The sequence below is a fragment of the Diorhabda carinulata genome, chromosome 6 (assembly GCF_026250575.1).
Source record: "Diorhabda carinulata isolate Delta chromosome 6, icDioCari1.1, whole genome shotgun sequence".
Taxonomy (NCBI): Eukaryota; Metazoa; Arthropoda; class Insecta; order Coleoptera; family Chrysomelidae; genus Diorhabda; species Diorhabda carinulata.
Window position 1 is genome coordinate 23,658,642 of NC_079465.1, and position 18,466 is coordinate 23,677,107.

Genomic DNA, 18,466 nt, shown 5'->3' on the forward strand with positions numbered 1-18,466 from the left:
TCGTAATTATGCCTTATTCGAAAAAATTTAAATTATCAAATTGAATTAGACTAAGAAAATAACATAATTTTCTTAGTAAATCGTGATAATTTAGCAAACTAATTAGTGAAAGCTATCTAAATTATATCTACTCGCCAAGTAGGTAATTTATAATCAATTTATTAATCTACTTTAAACACTAAACTATAAATACTAGCAACTAAACTACATATCAGTACTAATTTATATAAAATAATACTACAATACTTATAATTTCACAAGAAAATCGTGAGAGTTAGACGCATCATCTGGTACTTCACGAAAAACCACGTAGTAAAAGCTGACGTTGGGGTTGCGCTCGGAAACTTCGACCTTAATTGACAGTTGGCAGCATTGATTGTACAAACGTCAAAAAAGTGTGAGAGAAAAGTATCGCTTGTAGTTTCTTTGTCCAATTACAACAAGATTATATTTAATAAAAAAAATAGTCGTGATTAGATCTAAAAGTTCCAGTTAACTACTCATTTAAATTCATTATCCAAAAATGTCCAATATTTTCTCTAGAAATAATCGACCTCAACAAACATGGAGTCATGGTAAAGTATTTAATACGTTTATGTTTTAGTGCTAATTAGCTCGTGTTACAAATATTAATATTTATAGATCGCGTAAGTGATCGGGATAGGAAAGTAACGTTTAAAAATCACAAAAATAAATCCAATCGCCGTGATAACAGAGACTGGACTAACGCAATACGTTCGCATTTGGAAGATGAAGATGTTGATATGGGAATTAACGCCGGCTCCAGCAGAAATATTAAACTTAACAAAAGCAAAAAAAGTGGCGGTAGAAGTAGACAAAGTTCCCCTTCGCCTCATAACAAAAGGAAATTGTTGGAAGGACCTTCCAACTGGTATAAGGTCACAGTAAGTATTCGCTTATTTTTTTAATATACACATTTCTATTACGTTTTTTTCGTAGTTACCCCATGGTGATAAATATGATAAATCGTATATTCTTAAGATGCTAGTGGATAAAATGGCCCCGACGCAGTTTTGGCCTATAGCTGTAAGTCATTTTATATTTCTTGATAATTTTTTGTTTGTTACGGTAAATTTTTAGTGGCAAGTATTCGGTACAACTGTAAATTTCTATGTGGACGATTATAAAATAGCTCAGAAACTCAACAACCTCGATAGACAAATACAATTGCCCAACGGTTTTAAATTACTCATCAGAGTTTACGCCGGTACACCAAACGTAGATATGACAGTAGCTTTGAAGGAAAAAATCAAATTAGTAATGGCCCGTCGTTACAATCCGGCAACTAAAGCTTTAGATTTAACAAAGTTTCATGCCGATCCTGAATTGCAAGAACACTTTTGCGCTCTATTTAAACCCATAGTATTTTTGGCCGTCATCGATATCATAGCCGAGAACATTCCCGATTTGGAAGCTTTGAATTTGTTTGATAATAAAATGCAGATGCTGAGTTTCGTTAAGAAAATGAACCAAAAGTTACCCAACCTCAAAATATTACATTTGGGAAATAACAAAGTGAGTATATGCTTCGAAAGTTTTCATTTTTATATCTTATTTCATAAATAATTGGTTTTTATATGATTACCAATAAAGAAAACTGATTGTTTTACAATTTATAACAATCAGTTTGATCAATTTGGAGTTTCTATTGTACGATAACCTATTAATTGATATTCTTTTATCTATTTTATTATAAAATTACATGCTTTAATAGAAAAAACAAATTATTTTGATGAATTAAGAAAAATGTGATTGCAGGAACTGATTTAACTGATTTTTTTTAAAATTCCTGTTCATAGGCATTAATTCTATATATATTAAGGATATTTGTTAAAATAAAAACTTGTTGTTAGATAACATTTTCTTTTGTGCAATTTACTTGTGCCCGGGTACTGATTTAATTGTAGAATGTGGTAATTAAACATTATAAATTGAGATTCAACTCAATTACTGTCTCAATAGACCTAAAGAGGCCACATTTAACATTCAAATTCTCTAGTGGCTACGAATCTCCAGAGTATTATATCCGGGAGTGCATGAAATAGAATATCTTTCTCAGTTAGAGCCATCCAACATCCCGGAGTTTCTAGAAAATACTAGAAAATGAATTAGACGGGATAAAAGTGTCATTAGAAAAATTTACGGACGTTGAAAGATTCCCCATGAGAACAACAGTATAGACTAAGAGTCTTGTTGAGACATTACCTCACTTGGTAACTCCGGATGATAGGTTTAGTGGGGACCGCAACATTTAAATTCTACTACAGAGAAAAACTCCATTGACATTTTCTCAAAGTGAATTTTTAAAGAAGCCGGATTAATAGAACTGCGGAAGACATCGAGCAACAGGAAAATAGAGAAAACTCTGGAAAAAATGTAGATAGGGAAAACTAGAACAAACTGCATCGGTTGGAAGATTCTCTTGGGGAAAACAATACACTAATAATAGGAATCTTGTCGAGCTGTAGCTGCCTAAAAGGACATTTCAAGATGATAGGTTTGCGTGGTGGATGAAACTGCTGAAGGTGTGTACAGAACTTCAAGATATTACACCTGGGAGCTTATGAAATTAAAGATGAAAATATTTACCAGTTAGAGCCATTTTGTGTGCTGAATTTTTTTAAAGGATTGGTACACTGAGTATCCTCAGTACTGCAGCAAGAAAGGAGAATCATGTAAATATAGTTTTATAAGACTTTTTAGTGCAGTGAATGTTTTTTTTTTGATATTTTATTGCGTATTAACTAGATGTACTAAGTAAGGTTTTTTCTTGGTGGTTAAAATGTTTACAGCCACTAGGTTTGGTATAGTAAAAAGAGTTGAACCATTGAGAAACCTTTGTTAGTATCTTAATACCATTTATTTGATTGGATATTTCTATTTAATTGTTCGGGTTTTATTTTTCCTTTTGGTATTTTTTTCCAGATTAAAGATATATCACAATTGGATGCTTTGCAAGGATTGCCAATTGTAGATTTAATGTTGGATGGGAATCCGCTTTGTGATAAATTTAAGGACAAACCGTCTTACGTAAGGTATGATGAAAACATTACTTAACTTAATACCTAGATATAATTATAAATTTATCATATTTATGATGGATAATTTGTGAAAATTATTTAATACAAAGTGTTTGTATGTTATTTTTAACAAAAACAAAATAATATAAAGCATTTTTTTTTCAAAAATAGAGTAGATATTGCACTGTTTTTATTATAGTTATTCAAAAAAAATATAAATATATATATATATATATATATATATATATATATATATATATATATATATATATATTTTGCTTGATACATTAATTTCGGTATGGGATTGAACCTTTTGGTGTATTTGAAAGTAAAAAAAAAATGTGGATTTGTAAGAGATTTCACAAAATTGACATTGTGGTATGTAATTGTCACCGATTCGAATATTATAGTATGAAGCATGCAAGATTTTGCTCATACTGTATGGAAAAAATGGTTTTTACTTCTCCATTCGACGTCTATGTAGTATTTTAGGACAATTTTAAACTGCTCTGCTTTTATCTTATGATATTAGTAACAGTATGTCCTAAATTCTACAACAAAACTCTTTTTGGTTTGGTCAGCGGAAGGTTCTAAGACATAGTGATTTCTCTTATTAATATCTTTATTTGTAATTGAATTTTTAGATGCTCTAAAAGGATAAATTCCATGTGGAAATGAGTATCGGGCATTTTTATTCGTTGATACAATTTTAAGAGTAAATAGTGTAACGTCTACTATTTTCATGTACCACTGGAATAGTTGTCAGCAGTTTATCTCAAATTAAAAAAAAATAATATAATTTTGTGTCTAGTAGATACGATATTTGAGATAAATTGTATTTTAAGCAATTTTTTGTAAAAATTCTTGTAACGAGAAAATATATATTATAAGCAATAGTAAGAAATTATTTTTTTTTGAATATGTAGTGTAAAATGACATATGATCATTTTGTATTAACAATTTCACAAAATATTTTCATCGGGAAATTTTAATACAACGTTTATAACGAAATTAATTGATTTGATAAAATTTATACTAAATTAATTGAAATAATACTATATTGAGTAATTTTTGATTTTTTTTTTGTATAAAAGGCACTAGAATATGAAACAACAGCGATTTATAATTAAATATTTGTTGTCCAATACAAGAATTTAATAAGTTTTGAACGTTTTTCAATGAAATATGTTTGAATAACAGTTTTCGAAAAGGTTGTTGGAAAATGTTAAAAATTTATTTTTAAAAATTTCAAATTCTATTGCATTGGAATACTATTTATTTTAAGTCTACCTAAATTTTTTCGATTATTAATACTCTTTGAAAACAAATTAAAATGTAGTAAAACGATATTGTTTGGATTTTTTTCCATATGTTTCGAGACAATTTGGGTAGAAGCGAAATAGTAAAAACATATTTTGACATAATCTATGCTGTTGGCGAGTGTTCTCAGGTCGATGCTTTTGTAACACGTGGGCCTTATGGGCCTCAACCATTTTTTTTCTTTCTACAGTGAAGTTAGGAAGAGGTTCCCCAAGTGCATGAAATTGGTAAGTCATATTTTTACCTACTTATTTTTTTAAACGTTTGTAATATATTTTTTGTTTTCGAAAAGGATGGCGTAGATCTACCACCACCTATCGGTTTCGACATCGTGGAGGAACAGCATTTACCAAATTACCAACAGACCTTTTTGTGCAACTCAGATGGTGGTAGCATAGTTAGACAATTTCTCGAACAATATTTCTCGATATACGACACCGATAACAGGCAGCCTCTTTTACAAGCCTACCACGAGAGAGCGACGTTTTCTTTAACTATGGGATACCCTTCGGGTTATTCGAAAGACATTAAAGGAGTACCGTGGTTGAATTGGTACGCCACAGATAACAGAAATTTACTTCGAGTCAACGATCCGGACAGGAGATTTAAGTTATTGAAACAAGGACAAGTATCAGTCGTTTCGTTTTTACAAGAAATGCCGCAGACCAAACACGACATGCACAGTTTTTCAGTCGATTTGACAATATTTACGGTAACTTTATAAATATCCATCCTAATACACTTTTTACCTAACCGATTATTCATGTTTCAGCCTCAAATGTTGTGTCTAACAGTAACCGGTATGTTTAAAGAATTAAAAAGTGGCCATAAAGTACCCCCGTTGCGTTATTTCTACAGAACGCTCGTAATAGTACCGGCCGGTGCTGGGTTTTGTATAGCAAATGAAATGATGCATGTATCTAATGCCACCCCGAAACAAGCAAAAGTAAAGAATAAACACAAAAACGTTAGAAAGTATTTTTTATTGTTGTTGATTAAATTTTTTAGGAAGCTTTTAAAACCACAGTGAACGTAGCACCCGCTACTACTCCACCTCGGGTTCCTGTAGCTACAATAACATCCCCCGGACCAGATGCTGCCGCCAAAGAGGAAATGGTTAAACAAATGGCCGCTCAATCTGGAATGAACCTCGCGTGGTCTTTGAAGTAAGCAATTTATTTATTTTTTAAAACTTTGTTTCTATTCAGATATTTGTAGATGTCTCGAGGAAACGCAATGGGATTTCCAAACAGCTATGATAACTTTTCAAAATTTGAATGCTCAGGGTGTCGTACCTCAAGAAGCGTTTATAAAATAATTCTAGTTTATAACGGAATGTGGATGAAAACATGTCTAATATTTTTTTTATATATATATAAACCTACAATCAAAAAATATCATTTATTTAGACTCGATTATGAGAATTATATTTCTACTTTTCAAATTGTAAGGATTCTTAAGGATTTTGTCATGCTATTAATGAATCGCAAGTATTAATTTTCATTTTTTCTGTTTTAAGAAAATTTGAAAATAAATTTTATTATCGATTATATTTTCCTGAATGATTCAAGATTTTAATCGCATGATCATTTTTTGTACCTAATAATTATCTATGTAAAAAGTTTTCATTTGTATTTGTTTTACCAAAAAAAGTTACGTTTATATTATTCTTGCTTTTATTTCGTTAACTTTATTCGTCTACTTGCTGGTAGGTCAAATATACCATAAAAATACAAAATCAACCATTGTTCCAAGTTTTACATTTTCTTTGTTATTTTTAATTTATTCTTTTACTTTTATGTACTTACACATTTTTATGGGTTCAAGTCCTAATTTTATATGTACCATCAAACCAAATTCTTTTTACTTTGCCGTAGTATCAATTTGAAAATATATTCCGTGTCCCCATGTGGATTCAATTTATTTAACTATGGTTCTTGTAAAAAACTCCATTTCGATTCTTTCCTAAATTATTCACCTATTTAGTTAGCTACTTACTAGTAGGTCAAATGCACCATATTATATATTCACTTTCAGATTTTATGTTGATTTTTTCTGCAAATAGTCGTTTATTTGGATATCTACTTACTAGTAGGTCAAATGAACCATATTCTGTATTCACATTCAGTTTTTAGTCGTTAATTTGAATATCTACTTGCTAGTAATTCAAATGTACCAGAAAATGTGAATATATAAAACCAACTCTTGTTCCATATTTTGGTTTTCTTGATTATCTTTATTTCTTTTCATTGGGTCGATTATAAATATTTCCTTTGTTTCACTTATTCAAATTTTATCCTTATTTGTACACGATGAAATATATGTCAAGTTATTTTGAGTTGTAGATTGTTTTCTTTGTAACAACATTGGAATGTAGGTTTAGTTGGAATTGTAAATATTTTGTAATATACAGATAGCATTGATGTTTATTTTTGTATGTTTTTTGTGATTAAATGTACCTGTACATAAATATATAGGAATTAGTTTCTTTTTTTAAATAAATTTTGTTTAAAAAGCTTTTATTAATTTCTTAACTTCCTTTGTCTGTCGGGGGGTTTAAATTTAAATTAAAAGAAATTAATTCAAATGTACCACAAATATGTAAGAAACTGTTTTACGAGTTGAAATAAAACTATTATTACATTAAAATAACATTTTATTATCTAAATTGCGGAACAACTTTTACTGTTTAATTGTTAAATAATATTTATACAAAAGAAGATTTATAACAAAGTTTTTTTCAAAAAAAAATAAGAAAACAAAAAATAAAAATTTTGAATTTTAATTTAGTCCCATAGTACTTCTACAAATTGACATTACAGGCAGAAAAATGAAAAGTAAAAGCATCAGATACAGGGTGCACCAACAACCATAAAATAAGATTAAATCCCATTTTTTTTCGACTTTTAGTGTTACTAAACGATGCACTCTGCGGTTAAAATTTTCTTCTTCGTGATTACTATTATTAAATATACAAGTTATTTTTTAATTTTTTTTGTAAACGAGTGCTCATCCACAGTTTTTCGAGGAAGCACAGTTCAGATTTTTCTATATACAATATATACTCGTTTTTCTCTTTACAATAATAACACAAACATTTATTGTTAAATCGACATCAGTTGAAGCTTGTTCTAGCAGAGTCGACCAATAAAACGGCGTAAGACACTTTGATTTAATCGAAAATACGTGTGAAGATGAATATTTTTATTGGAAAATGAATAAATCTCTTGTCGTGACTCATTATGTAGATGAAATATGTTTGAAAATTCATATATGAACCTTTCCGTGGTATCAGCTACAGAACAATAGAAAAAGTATTCGAAAAGAATGTAGGGCAAAACTCATTGAGGCTACCTACAAAGGCTGAGATAGGCGAAGACTCTCCTGGGGCACTATAACCAGAGAAGATCTGCTACTAACAGGAGTCCTATCGCCTCAATGGACATCTGAAGATGCTAGACGAAACCTCTATCCACGAAAACTAATTTAATTTTCCTCTAAATAAAGGAAAAACCGTTTCAATTACTATTTGTGTTAAAATTATAAAGAAAATAATTGGAAATCCACTTGAATTTCCAGCTTCAATATTTCATATTTATTTAAAGAGTTATGACTAAATTTAAATTTTTTTTAATATTTTTAAAGATTTTAAAACCGAACTGTTCAATTCCAATAATAAAATTAATTATTTATCTATACAAATACTGAAAGCAGATAGGCAGGTATTAGAAAAATTAAAGGAATACAATAAATAGAAAAGGTACTTAGAAAATAATAATAAAAATTTAAAAAAAGGCGATGGGATTTTTACAAAAATAATAAACGATTAGAATGAAACAGTTTCATTTTAAAACATTCTAGGTCCGAATTCAGACAGACCACCGGCAGTTTGTTTCACTATGTCCATACACGTTAATCTCTTCTTATAAACGTTCTTCCACTAAAAAAAAAACATTAAAACTCGTTAATACCACAAAATATAACAAAACCTTCAATAAATCAAAAGAAATGAAATGTTCTTAAACTCCTTCACATCATCACGTTTGAAATCTTAAGTTTCAAAAAAATTTACAGGTAAAATCATCTTCTGGTAAACAAAATTGTACACGTTTTGCTAAAACGGCTGAAAAAAATGGCATAAACTCACCTAATGGTCTTTTTATCTGTGCTCTTATTTTCTGGCCTCGCCCTATTCAACACTTTGAGGAAATCCGAAGTCTTTGCGCGCATCCTACTATGAATGTACGCCTTTGAACACTTGATATGATAGTGCAAATAATGTCTGAACATGTGGATTAAATTTATGGTATTATCACGAGTATTTCTGGCGGTGTGTCTTGGAAATAAGACAAATGTCACGTAACCTGCAAAAAATTTATAAATGTTCTTATGCTCAATGTAGACTCAATAAGATGTTTTTACTAACCGACGTTATTATCGACCTTAGCATCCGTGTTTTGTAGTTCAAGCGGCGGTTCCCTATGGCTAAATAGGACGGGAGGGGCAGTGTGGGACGCTCTTAAACCTTCTTTAAGTTCCTGCATAAATACTTTTCCGATTACGACGTCGTCCTCGTCACGAAATCGCGTCGAAAAAACTACAGTAACTCTATCAGATTTTGCTTCTACATAACTGTCAAAAACAACGAATTATGTATATACTTATCAAAATACGAATTATGTATATACTTATCAAAATACCCTCGTAAAATGTATGTAACCTAAACTGCTTATCTAATCCTTCTTATCAGTTATCAGGATTTTTTTCACTATTTCTCATACTAAAGTAAAATAAGATTTGACCAAAAATATCGAATTGAATTTGATATAAAAAGTTACATTTATGAACTGATAATAATATTATTACAACCTTGAACAACCACTGAAAATCGAATTAATTCCAAATTCATTAAAATTAATAAAAAGCATAATTAATTAATAAAATTATATAAATTGTATTTACAGTGTTTCGTCATCTCTGTAAGAAATCACAGCTCTCTTCTGTCCTTCATCGCCTTTTTCTTGAAAATCGAAATATTTCTCAAAAACAGAAGCGAAGCAATTCCTTTTCAACAATCCCAGCTTCTTAACAAGCTCCTGCCAATTCTCAGGTATGTTATCTAAATCTAAGAGCACCGAAACGTTGAAACCCGTCTCTGGGGATATCAAATATGAGCCATATTCACGTTTCAACAGTTCGTCGGCCCCGTGTTCTTGGAGTTGTTTGTAGAATTTCAGAGATATACTTGTCTGTAAAACGTTTTCAATAGGGAATTACAATCAAAATGAATGAGACATAACTATATATAATATGTGCAGTAATTTCACTTTTTTGGATAAATAAAAACCAAAACTCACTCTAATTTTAGATTTGTCCCCGTTAAGATTTGATATATGGTATAAAACTCCATCGAAATCTGCTACGGTTACATCGATGCTTTCGTTTTTTAACCTTAAATAAACGGTACAAAATTACAAATGGGATCGTATCGTTCAGTCACAGTTTACGTATATGACTCATATGAAAGATTATTTGAAAAAGAAATGTATTAAACACACATAAAAGTCGTATATTATCAACGAACGATACAGGAAATTGTAATCTTTAGATATTATCCTTCCCCACGAAATTATTTAGCCAACAAACAAAAAATATTTAATATACGAAAAACTTACCCGGCCTGTGCGTTTTTAATTTTAACTGTTAACGTTTCTTCGACTACCCTGTTATTTATTTCTAAAAGTATCATTTTTATTATTAATAAATAACTAGTTTAAAATTGTTACAATAAACTATATCATTCATACATGGGAGGTGCTATCTCAGTCAGGAGCTGTCTATTCCGTAAACGGGTAAACTGAATTGACACACGTCAAAATCGTCAACTTTATATGTCAATTTATTTGACATTTCGAGCACTTTAAAACGTACCCAGATTTATTATCAATTTTTTACTATTTAAAAACTATTTGAAAAAAGAAATTGTTGTAAAAAATAAAAATATATTATGTTATAGTTGATAGTTAAATTATAAGGAAACGAAATGGAAACTCCAATTTTATCGAAAAAGCAAATAAAAAATTCACTTTCGGCGAAGAAAAATCGACCCAAAGAAACTATAAAAAATGTGATGAAATTACCCTATAGCAATAATTTTTGGTAAATTTAACTTTAGTATTAACAAATTTAAAGGTTACGGTGTATATTGAAAAATTTTAGGCCAGAAATTTCAATTAAAGACCAAGAAGAACTTGAAAATATCCTCACAAAAAATCTACCACGCTATTACGTTAAAAAGACGAATATTCCTTGGCGCGAGTTGAAAAACATTCCAAAACCAGAAAGAAAAGAATTTAGAACGAAATATAATGAAGACCATAATATTCCACACGAAAAAATCGTAAAACCGTTAGTATTTTTCAAATAATTTGTTTGATTTCGATTTAATTTTTATGTTTTAGTGTAGATGTTCTTATCGGGATAAATAAGGTATCGAAGGCTCTAGAATCGAATTCGGCTCAAGCTATTTTAATTTCGTCCAAAGTTCAACCCAGGTTATTAGTACAACATATAATAGATCTCGCAGTCTTGTATAATGTTCCAATACTTTGTTTGAATAATTTGTGTGAAAGGATGAAATCTGTAACCGGTATACAAACAGTGTGTTTCGGTATCAGCAAAAATAATTGCAATGATTCAAAATACAAGTTAATTGTTGAAAAAATTGAATCTATTTTTAAAAAAATACCGCCACCCAAGTCTCATATAAATTACGGCAGATCTATAGATTCGTTCAAGATCCAAAAAGAATCTAAAGAAATAGAGGAGGAGAAGAGGGAAAAAATTGAAATCAATGAAGCAGAAATTCGTAAATCCGTCTATTTAAAACGACCTGATGATAATTCTAGAGCATTTGTACCTGTTATGGAAGAAAAGAAGAAAATACTCGCAATGGATGTCGATCAAACGGGATTTTTAGCTTTTACTGAAGAATTAGTGGAGAAAATTAACGGAGATTCCAAAATTAATATTAGCAAGAAGAAAACTAAATCTAGAGCGCAATATAAGGCTTTGATTGTGAAGAGGTTGAAAGGGGACAATAATAGGAACCAGAGGAAAATAAGGAGAATGAAGAAGTGAAAAAAATCATTATCTTCCTGCGAAATGTTTATTTATACATAAACTATATGCCAAATGTAAATTTACATCAGAAAATAAAATATAAATTATTAAAAAGTGTATATTTATTTTTTCCTGAGAGGTAACAGTCCATTCACATAAAATATAGTGGAATTTTGAGAAACAACGATTTTTTTTTCAAAATTTATCCTATTCTGAAACGTTTTCTTCCTTTAGGGGTGGAAACAATTTCTTCTAAGGGATGAAATTTTCTTTTAGTTAATTAAAAAAACGCACGTTTTCAACAATTTTTTCAAAATACCACTGTTTTACATGCAGAGTCAAAAGTAAATATTAATAAATTTCCTCTCTACTGGGTGTGTCATAAATAAATACCTCTGCATGAGGTGAGGCAAATATTAATATATCTTTTGACAAGGCGAGTCATGATTAAATATTATTTTTCTTACAGGGTGAGTTATAACTAATAGTTAGTGTTCATGCTAATATAAATCCTTCAAGTATTAAAATAAAATATAAGCCTTATATATACATACATCGAAAGCCTCAGTCTGTATAAATATCTTTATAGAAGCCAGTTGAAATTGGAAATTTAATAAATAATCGAAAAAAATAGATAAATTTTTAAATGTTCAGTCTTGCTACATAATCCACGGATAATATAAAGTTTAAAATTATATTGAAATTTAAACTTTCTCTTCTTCCACTTCATTTTTTTCTTGACCTAATTTTGATTTCAACGGTTGAGTTTCTCCTATCTTCTCGTTCGCTTTATTCCAAGTTTGTTCTTCTCCCGAACCGAAAATCATGTATACCAAAATTTCGACTATGTAAAGAGCTACGGTAGTCCAAAATATTATCCTCCAAGATCGGATCGATTCCTGAAAATACAAAAAAAAATTCAATATACAAATATATATATCCAAATTAATTACTACTTACGTCGTTTTCGGTGAGTTTACCAACGAAAACCGGTACGATTATTCCCGGGACGGTAGCAACTGTATTTGTGATAGCCATAAGAGTACCGGCGAAATTAGGGGCGATATCGATGTGGTTGGATAGGAATCCGCAAAACATTCCTCCTATGGACATGACGGCTATGGTCATTAGAACTACAGCTACTACCCTCTGACATTTCAAGTAACTCAATATGATAAAGCAAATCATCGGGACGATACTGGCAAAACCGGTCGCTACTTTTCTAGCAACGGTTGTACTTATGATATTTTTACCCCGTAGAGAATCCAACGTTTTACTTAGAATCATACTAAATACCCACATGCATAAAAAGGGGACGGCAGTTAAGACGGCGTTTTCGGATATTTTGAAATTCAATACGTTTTTCATATAGAGGGGTAGTTCTATGAGTACCATATACCAACCCCAATTTGAGCAAGTGTGAGCTATTAGGATGGCTAAAAACGCCGGCGATGTCAAAACGGCTTTCCACGGCATTTTCATTTTTGTATTATCTTTCGAATCGGATTTTTCGTGATGTAACGACGTTTCTATATAGTCTCTTTCATCTTCTGATATAAATCTTTGTTTTTGCGGTGTATCGGCTATAAATACCGCCCATAAAAGCAACCAAAGTATACTGATACCTCCTTCGATGTAAAATACGGCTTCCCAACCAATATTGCCCGCTATTATTCCAGAAACTAACATGAATATCTAAAACAAAAATTTAATTATTTCTAAAAATAACAAAACAATCAGTGTGCGATAACTTACCACTGTCCCTAGTGCGGTACCGGCGTAAACAATACTACTCATAACGCTTCGTTCGTTAGGAGGAGCCCAATGGGCCAGCATGACGTGCATAGAAGGAAAAGTTACTCCTCCTCCGATACCTTCACCTACTCTCATAACTATTAAAGCGGCGACGTGCCAATTTGCCATTACAGGAGATAGGAGAGTGCAAACCGCGTTAATGGCAACCGAGAAAAACATTACCCATTTAGCGCTGAAGAGCTCCGCTATCCGTCCACCTGGTAATTGAGCAACTATGTAACCCCAAAAATAAGCGCTGAGCAAAATACCCTGTGTCGATTTCGACCATTCAAATGGACCGCTCTGTAATCAGGAATAATCATTTTTGACATATCTACATACGTTTATACGAATAAAAGCTAAATTAGTTATTCCCAGCTCGACGAAATGTTTATTTTGGTAGTAAAAAGGAAGCTACGATCTCTTTTATACCAGCACCATCGATATATTACAAGTAAAACAATAATTTGGATGAAATTTTATCTGTCTTAATGATTATGATATATTACAATTTTATAAATATAACATATAAATAAGTATAATATATTAATTAAAAAGTTAGATCAGGGCCCGTGCACTGGTATAGGAGAAGTTCAGGACGATTTTCAGCGCCATCTCTGTTACTGGCTCACATTTAAAAACTTACTTTTTGGTGTTTTATTTTTAAATGTTTGTCAATCTGGATTCTGAAATTAAGTTGCAATCATGCATCGAGAAAAAATCAAGATTATTGAATGAACAACGTCCATCTTGCAAAGGTGTATAAAATCTTTGCAAAGGTGTTTGATATTGTTTGTTTATTAGCTATTTGCATTTTTGTGCATTCAAAAGTTATTATTTGTTGCGAATTGTGCTGTCGTGTTTACTTACTCAATATGGAGTAAAGGCCTGCAGTGTACCAGGATGCACGAATAAGCAAGCGATAAGGTGAGAGTAATATTTACTACTAGTTATCAACATACAAATATTTAAATTGAAATCAAGTTCATATCTATACGAGAATAACTCTTTTCTTCCTAACTTCATTAATTTGTATTTACGAAATAATTTTGTTGAATGATTTTATCCTTATTTTACTTTTTTATAGACATTCCATGCCTACGAATGAAGACGTTTGCAGATTTTGGTTGCAAAGAATAAATAACCCCAAGTTAATGCTTGCAGATACAGTATTATCATCACATAGAATATGTGATATTAAACCAATTTATAGAAAGCCCAATGGCAGGTTAAAAAAAGTTTCACTGCCAACTCTACATTTACCTGGTAAGTACTTATATTTACTGTGACAATAAACCTCATATGAATCCTAGCGAAAAGTTATGCAGAGGAAAAGAATTGCTATTTCCTCCAATAGTCAATGTCCCAATTTATAAACCATTCAATAGAAGTTCAAAATATACAGGATTAGATCTTGTCACTCCTTGTGTGGCAGGTTCAGTAGCGAAGAAATTATTTAAAAGTCTCAAATGCCACTTGTGTAAAAATATAATATTGTCAATCGAATTTATTAAGGCAAGTTCATTAATATATTCTAGGGAACATGCAAAAAGTGTTTTATGTGCGCCTTCAGCAAAATTCTGTGATATTTTTAAAAGTTTTTCTGATAAAATCTTCAAAAGATTGCCCCAGTTAATCAATTCGTTAGGCATAAAGAAACAAATATTTCGTTTGGAGGATTTGACAGACATTTCCCCAATATTTTGTTCGGATCATAAGGATTATGTAAATATTAGTTTCAACATATGCATCTTTCATTAAATAGGTATTATTAATAAAATTTTTAAGGGCAAAGATCAACAATATAAAGACTATGATGTTGTGATGAATATAGCATATGTTAAATATAGGAAAAGCTGCAAGAAAGACAACGGTAATCATTAATTATCCATGGTTATAAAATCATTTTTTTATATACCATTGTATGTACCATGTACAAACACAAACATTTTTTAAACACGCCAACATCTCACTGTTAACAGTCCTAAGCCTGCTATAGTATGAAGGAAAATTTTTTGTTTGTGGATATAGTTATAAAATGTCAAAAACAAAATAAAAATTATAATTAATCATCTTGTGTTTCAATATTCCATCTACCTATATCTTATATAAATCATTTAATTGTGAAATTTAGATGGGCGGACTTGGTTGTCACATAAATTGTAAATGAAACTAAATATTTTACAAAATACTTCATTTAAAGAGCATTTAAATTTCAGGTATTTATATTTTCTTGTAAACAACAATATTTCAATTTGAAATGTTAGCAAAATGAAAGTATTTTGCATAATACTTATGTTTCATTTACAATTTGATGCGACAACTAGCTTCGAGCATTTGAAATTAATTGAGTTATTTTCAAATGTTCTGCGAAATTAGCATGGATATGAACTTTAGATCAAATATTTTTTCTTGGTACGGAGCCAGTCCGAGAGATGTCGCTAGGATCGAACTTTGTCATCAAATTTTTATACAGAGTGGCAGATCTATCGAATATATAATCTTTGTGTTAGATCAGGACGAAAAATTGCGGCTTGCGCCATTTAGCACATTGTTGCCAAACTACGAGAGAATTAATTTTGAGCTAAACATGACGGATCAAATTGAAAACAGCCAGCGCTACCTATCGCTTAAAAGCTGAACTCGTAATAATTGATTTTGGAGAGAAAATGACGAATTCTCATAGATGCTGCTAGCGTCACCTATGACCTAATAGTCAAGCTGAACACATTTGAATACTGGAGAAAAAATGGCGGAGTCTTGTTGGTGATACTATTGCCACCTATGACTCAGAAGCCAAATCGAATATATTTAGTATTGGACAAAAAATGGGGACTCTCTATACTGAATTATTTATTTGAGATGTAAGTGCCTGTAAAATTTAAATTTCAACGTTTATTATTAAAAATTGTATTTATTGCGTTAAATAATTCAAATAAACGTGTAGAAAATATATTAAACAAGTAGAGACCAATGAAGTTGGATTAAAAATTGATGTCTGCAGTGGATGTAGCTTTAGCACTGTTGGAAATTCCTTCAAATTTAATTATATAAAATTGGTCAAGGCGAAAATGCAGAGACGCCTTCTATAATATTGAAGATTGTTATTCTACTCGTGATTATATTTTATGATAATTTGCAATTGCTATCAATTGAATAATTCGCTATTTTTAACTAAGCAGGCAACAATAATAAATATGTGAGTGACCTACTGGATTCAATTGAATATTTATACAAGTTAATAAACGGGTTAATATTTTATCTAAAGAGACTTTATATATATATAAAAAAAATTGTTTTGAGTAAATAAATCGATACGAAATAATTTACCTCTAATATTTGAGCTGTGGCGTTCGTTGCGGTATCTCCTTCGCATGTTTCTTCATCTATTAATTTAGTCCAATTGGTACTGACGTCTTCGAGAGCTGTCAAATTGACGGGTTTAATCATACTGACGATAGCAACGTGCAAATTCACTTTTAACCCATAGATTATTCCGAGTCCCACAGATCCCAAAATGGCAAGTATATACCTTGTGGATATTAATTCTAAAATAAAGAAAAGGATAAATGAAACACGACCACTTGGTACAGGTTCTAACACTTACTGCCACAAGGACTTCCCAATGGTTTTACTTCTTTTACCATTTTTGTTACCTAAAAACGAAAAACAAAAATCGTTGAATAAAATGATACGTTCAAATGTACTTGACTCAAAAACAGGTTTTGGCCTCTTTTTATTTGTTTAAGAATTATAAAGTATGTCACATCGCGACATGTTTTCTTTTAAAAATACACATTTTCTGTTGATTTACATAAACATAAAAATTCTTGATTCGGACGACGACTTTTTCGTTGAATTGGCCATAAAAAATCGACTTGGCAATATTCCATAGATTCCTAATATTTTTTGTTTCATAAATAAAAGTGTATAATATATAAAACTTTGTACGCGTCCCTCGTATACTCATCCAACGACCGTTTTATATCAATTATTCTTATTAAGTGTACTGATTAACAGCAGCGATGGTCAATATAAAATTGTATTAATAAATCTTAACCTATTTAAAAAATATAATTCGTCTCCTTGTTATTGTTAATATATGTGGCGATTTATTTTTACGTATCTATATAGAACGATAAGATATCCACGGAAGTTTGGTTATTTTTGTAATTAATGACAAATCGTATACACCTATAAGATTGCACAACTTGACGAGAATGTCTGCATGCGGTTCATCATGTACTCACTTTAAAAAGTTTCTTTCAAGATAAAATGACAAATATTTAACAAACTAATGTATATTTTATTAATAATTAACGTTAATATGAGAAATAAATTACTTCGAAAGGCAGGACCGACTCCAGCTATAAATTATTCGAACATTTTTTAATTATGTACTTTTTTATAATTATTATAATTTTCGTGCAAAAAATATTAAAATGTGTTGCATCCCCAATACTCTCACAAAATATTAACGATATAAACATAAAATATATTACTCTAATCCAGATAAGAAAAAGTAGGGAAATGTTTAAAGTATGTTTTATTTTTTTTACATCCCTCGTATATAATATTTCTTTAGCGAAGAAAGACGTAAAATTTCACTGTCTTATTTAATATCTGGCAATATATGAATACATACAGTTATGATCCTATTTAAATATAGATAATACCTATTATAACTATGTAAAATTTAAAATGAAAACACGTATTATTGTGAAAAATTATTATTTCTCGTAGATTCATAACAAAAAGATATAAATAAACAAAAGTATATTTTTATACATAATAAAATGTTTGACTAACGTTGAGAAAATGGAAGAAAAACCGGCAATTGTAAATTTAATCGCTTACCGAAATACAATTACGCACGCACGTAGTCACAAACACAGACTGATGGATCAACCGAACCACTCACAACACGAACTTTTTATGAATTTCAGCAGCAGATCGAGAAACTGTTTGAAGGTGACCTTCCTCGTACAAACAGACATCGACCCAACCCCCATGGCCGGCGATGCGCTCTGGAAAACAACCCGGTGAGGGTGGATGGTGTACGTGTGTGTTATTGCAAAAAGATGCTGTAGGTAAAATTTTAATTATATCGAGATACCTATACAAATTTACCTGGATTATATATTATATTTTTTTTGAAAACTGGAGAGAAAAATATTCGATTTCATAAA

The 18,466-nt window shown here is 30.5% G+C and overlaps 4 protein-coding genes and 1 long non-coding RNA gene across 6 annotated transcripts; 3 read left to right on the forward strand and 2 right to left on the reverse strand.

The window, feature by feature from the left end:
• The first annotated feature begins 354 nt into the window (after positions 1 to 354).
• Positions 355 to 7,010, forward strand: LOC130895885 (nuclear RNA export factor 1-like). The gene is made up of 10 exons (XM_057803479.1): positions 355 to 575; positions 643 to 905; positions 961 to 1,047; positions 1,102 to 1,536; positions 2,947 to 3,056; positions 4,552 to 4,588; positions 4,654 to 5,073; positions 5,134 to 5,307; positions 5,370 to 5,527; positions 5,580 to 7,010. Exons 1-10 carry the CDS (start codon positions 524 to 526, stop codon positions 5,677 to 5,679), a joined length of 1,836 nt encoding a protein of 611 aa, XP_057659462.1. The 5' UTR covers positions 355 to 523; the 3' UTR covers positions 5,680 to 7,010.
• Positions 6,997 to 10,239, reverse strand: LOC130895893 (probable actin-related protein 2/3 complex subunit 2). Its single transcript, XM_057803490.1, has 6 exons — positions 10,037 to 10,239; positions 9,719 to 9,812; positions 9,324 to 9,610; positions 8,788 to 8,993; positions 8,509 to 8,725; positions 6,997 to 8,301 (listed from the first exon to the last, which is right to left on the reverse strand). The coding sequence occupies exons 1-6, from the start codon at positions 10,108 to 10,110 to the stop codon at positions 8,274 to 8,276; spliced, it is 906 nt and encodes a 301-aa protein (XP_057659473.1). The 5' UTR covers positions 10,111 to 10,239; the 3' UTR covers positions 6,997 to 8,273.
• An 8-nt stretch (positions 10,240 to 10,247) lies between these two features.
• Positions 10,248 to 11,597, forward strand: LOC130895889 (ribonuclease P protein subunit p38-like). The gene is made up of 3 exons (XM_057803484.1): positions 10,248 to 10,520; positions 10,581 to 10,769; positions 10,823 to 11,597. Exons 1-3 carry the CDS (start codon positions 10,405 to 10,407, stop codon positions 11,499 to 11,501), a joined length of 984 nt encoding a protein of 327 aa, XP_057659467.1. The 5' UTR covers positions 10,248 to 10,404; the 3' UTR covers positions 11,502 to 11,597.
• On the reverse strand, positions 11,511 to 18,221 carry LOC130895887 (sialin). The gene is made up of 6 exons (XM_057803480.1): positions 18,135 to 18,221; positions 16,885 to 16,933; positions 16,608 to 16,825; positions 13,239 to 13,580; positions 12,444 to 13,178; positions 11,511 to 12,382 (listed from the first exon to the last, which is right to left on the reverse strand). Exons 2-6 carry the CDS (start codon positions 16,922 to 16,924, stop codon positions 12,188 to 12,190), a joined length of 1,530 nt encoding a protein of 509 aa, XP_057659463.1. The 5' UTR covers positions 16,925 to 16,933; positions 18,135 to 18,221; the 3' UTR covers positions 11,511 to 12,187.
• LOC130895898 (uncharacterized) lies at positions 14,008 to 15,347 on the forward strand. 2 transcript variants are annotated; one of them, XR_009059498.1, is made up of 3 exons: positions 14,008 to 14,204; positions 14,365 to 14,543; positions 15,066 to 15,347. It is a non-coding gene; the product is annotated as an uncharacterized LOC130895898 (long non-coding RNA). The 2 variants fall into 2 exon arrangements; XR_009059497.1 differs by having other exon boundaries at positions 14,365 to 15,347.
• Positions 18,222 to 18,466: the final 245 nt, after the last annotated feature.

What these genes read in the sequence shown, in the direction of transcription:
- LOC130895889 (XM_057803484.1), top strand. Translation starts at nt 10,405, where the DNA reads ATGGAAACTCCAATTTTATCGAAAAAGCAAATAAAAAATTCACTTTCG. An exon ending in CCCTATAGCAATAATTTTTG is followed by an intron (nt 10,521 to 10,580) that starts GTAAATTTAACT and finishes GAAAAATTTTAG; the next exon opens with GCCAGAAATTTCAATTAAAG. An exon ending in CACGAAAAAATCGTAAAACC is followed by an intron (nt 10,770 to 10,822) that starts GTTAGTATTTTT and finishes TTTATGTTTTAG; the next exon opens with TGTAGATGTTCTTATCGGGA.
- LOC130895885 (XM_057803479.1), top strand. Translation starts at nt 524, where the DNA reads ATGTCCAATATTTTCTCTAGAAATAATCGACCTCAACAAACATGGAGT. An exon ending in CGCAGTTTTGGCCTATAGCT is followed by an intron (nt 1,048 to 1,101) that starts GTAAGTCATTTT and finishes GTAAATTTTTAG; the next exon opens with TGGCAAGTATTCGGTACAAC. An exon ending in TACATTTGGGAAATAACAAA is followed by an intron (nt 1,537 to 2,946) that starts GTGAGTATATGC and finishes ATTTTTTTCCAG; the next exon opens with ATTAAAGATATATCACAATT.
- LOC130895887 (XM_057803480.1), bottom strand. Translation starts at nt 16,924, where the DNA reads ATGGTAAAAGAAGTAAAACCATTGGGAAGTCCTTGTGGCA. An exon ending in CCACAGCTCAAATATTAGAG is followed by an intron (nt 13,581 to 16,607) that starts GTAAATTATTTC and finishes TCCTGATTACAG; the next exon opens with AGCGGTCCATTTGAATGGTC. An exon ending in GTACCGCACTAGGGACAGTG is followed by an intron (nt 13,179 to 13,238) that starts GTAAGTTATCGC and finishes TTTTTGTTTTAG; the next exon opens with ATATTCATGTTAGTTTCTGG.
- LOC130895893 (XM_057803490.1), bottom strand. Translation starts at nt 10,110, where the DNA reads ATGATACTTTTAGAAATAAATAACAGGGTAGTCGAAGAAACGTTAACA. An exon ending in GGGACAAATCTAAAATTAGA is followed by an intron (nt 9,611 to 9,718) that starts GTGAGTTTTGGT and finishes AACGTTTTACAG; the next exon opens with ACAAGTATATCTCTGAAATT. An exon ending in TACAGAGATGACGAAACACT is followed by an intron (nt 8,994 to 9,323) that starts GTAAATACAATT and finishes TGTTTTTGACAG; the next exon opens with TTATGTAGAAGCAAAATCTG.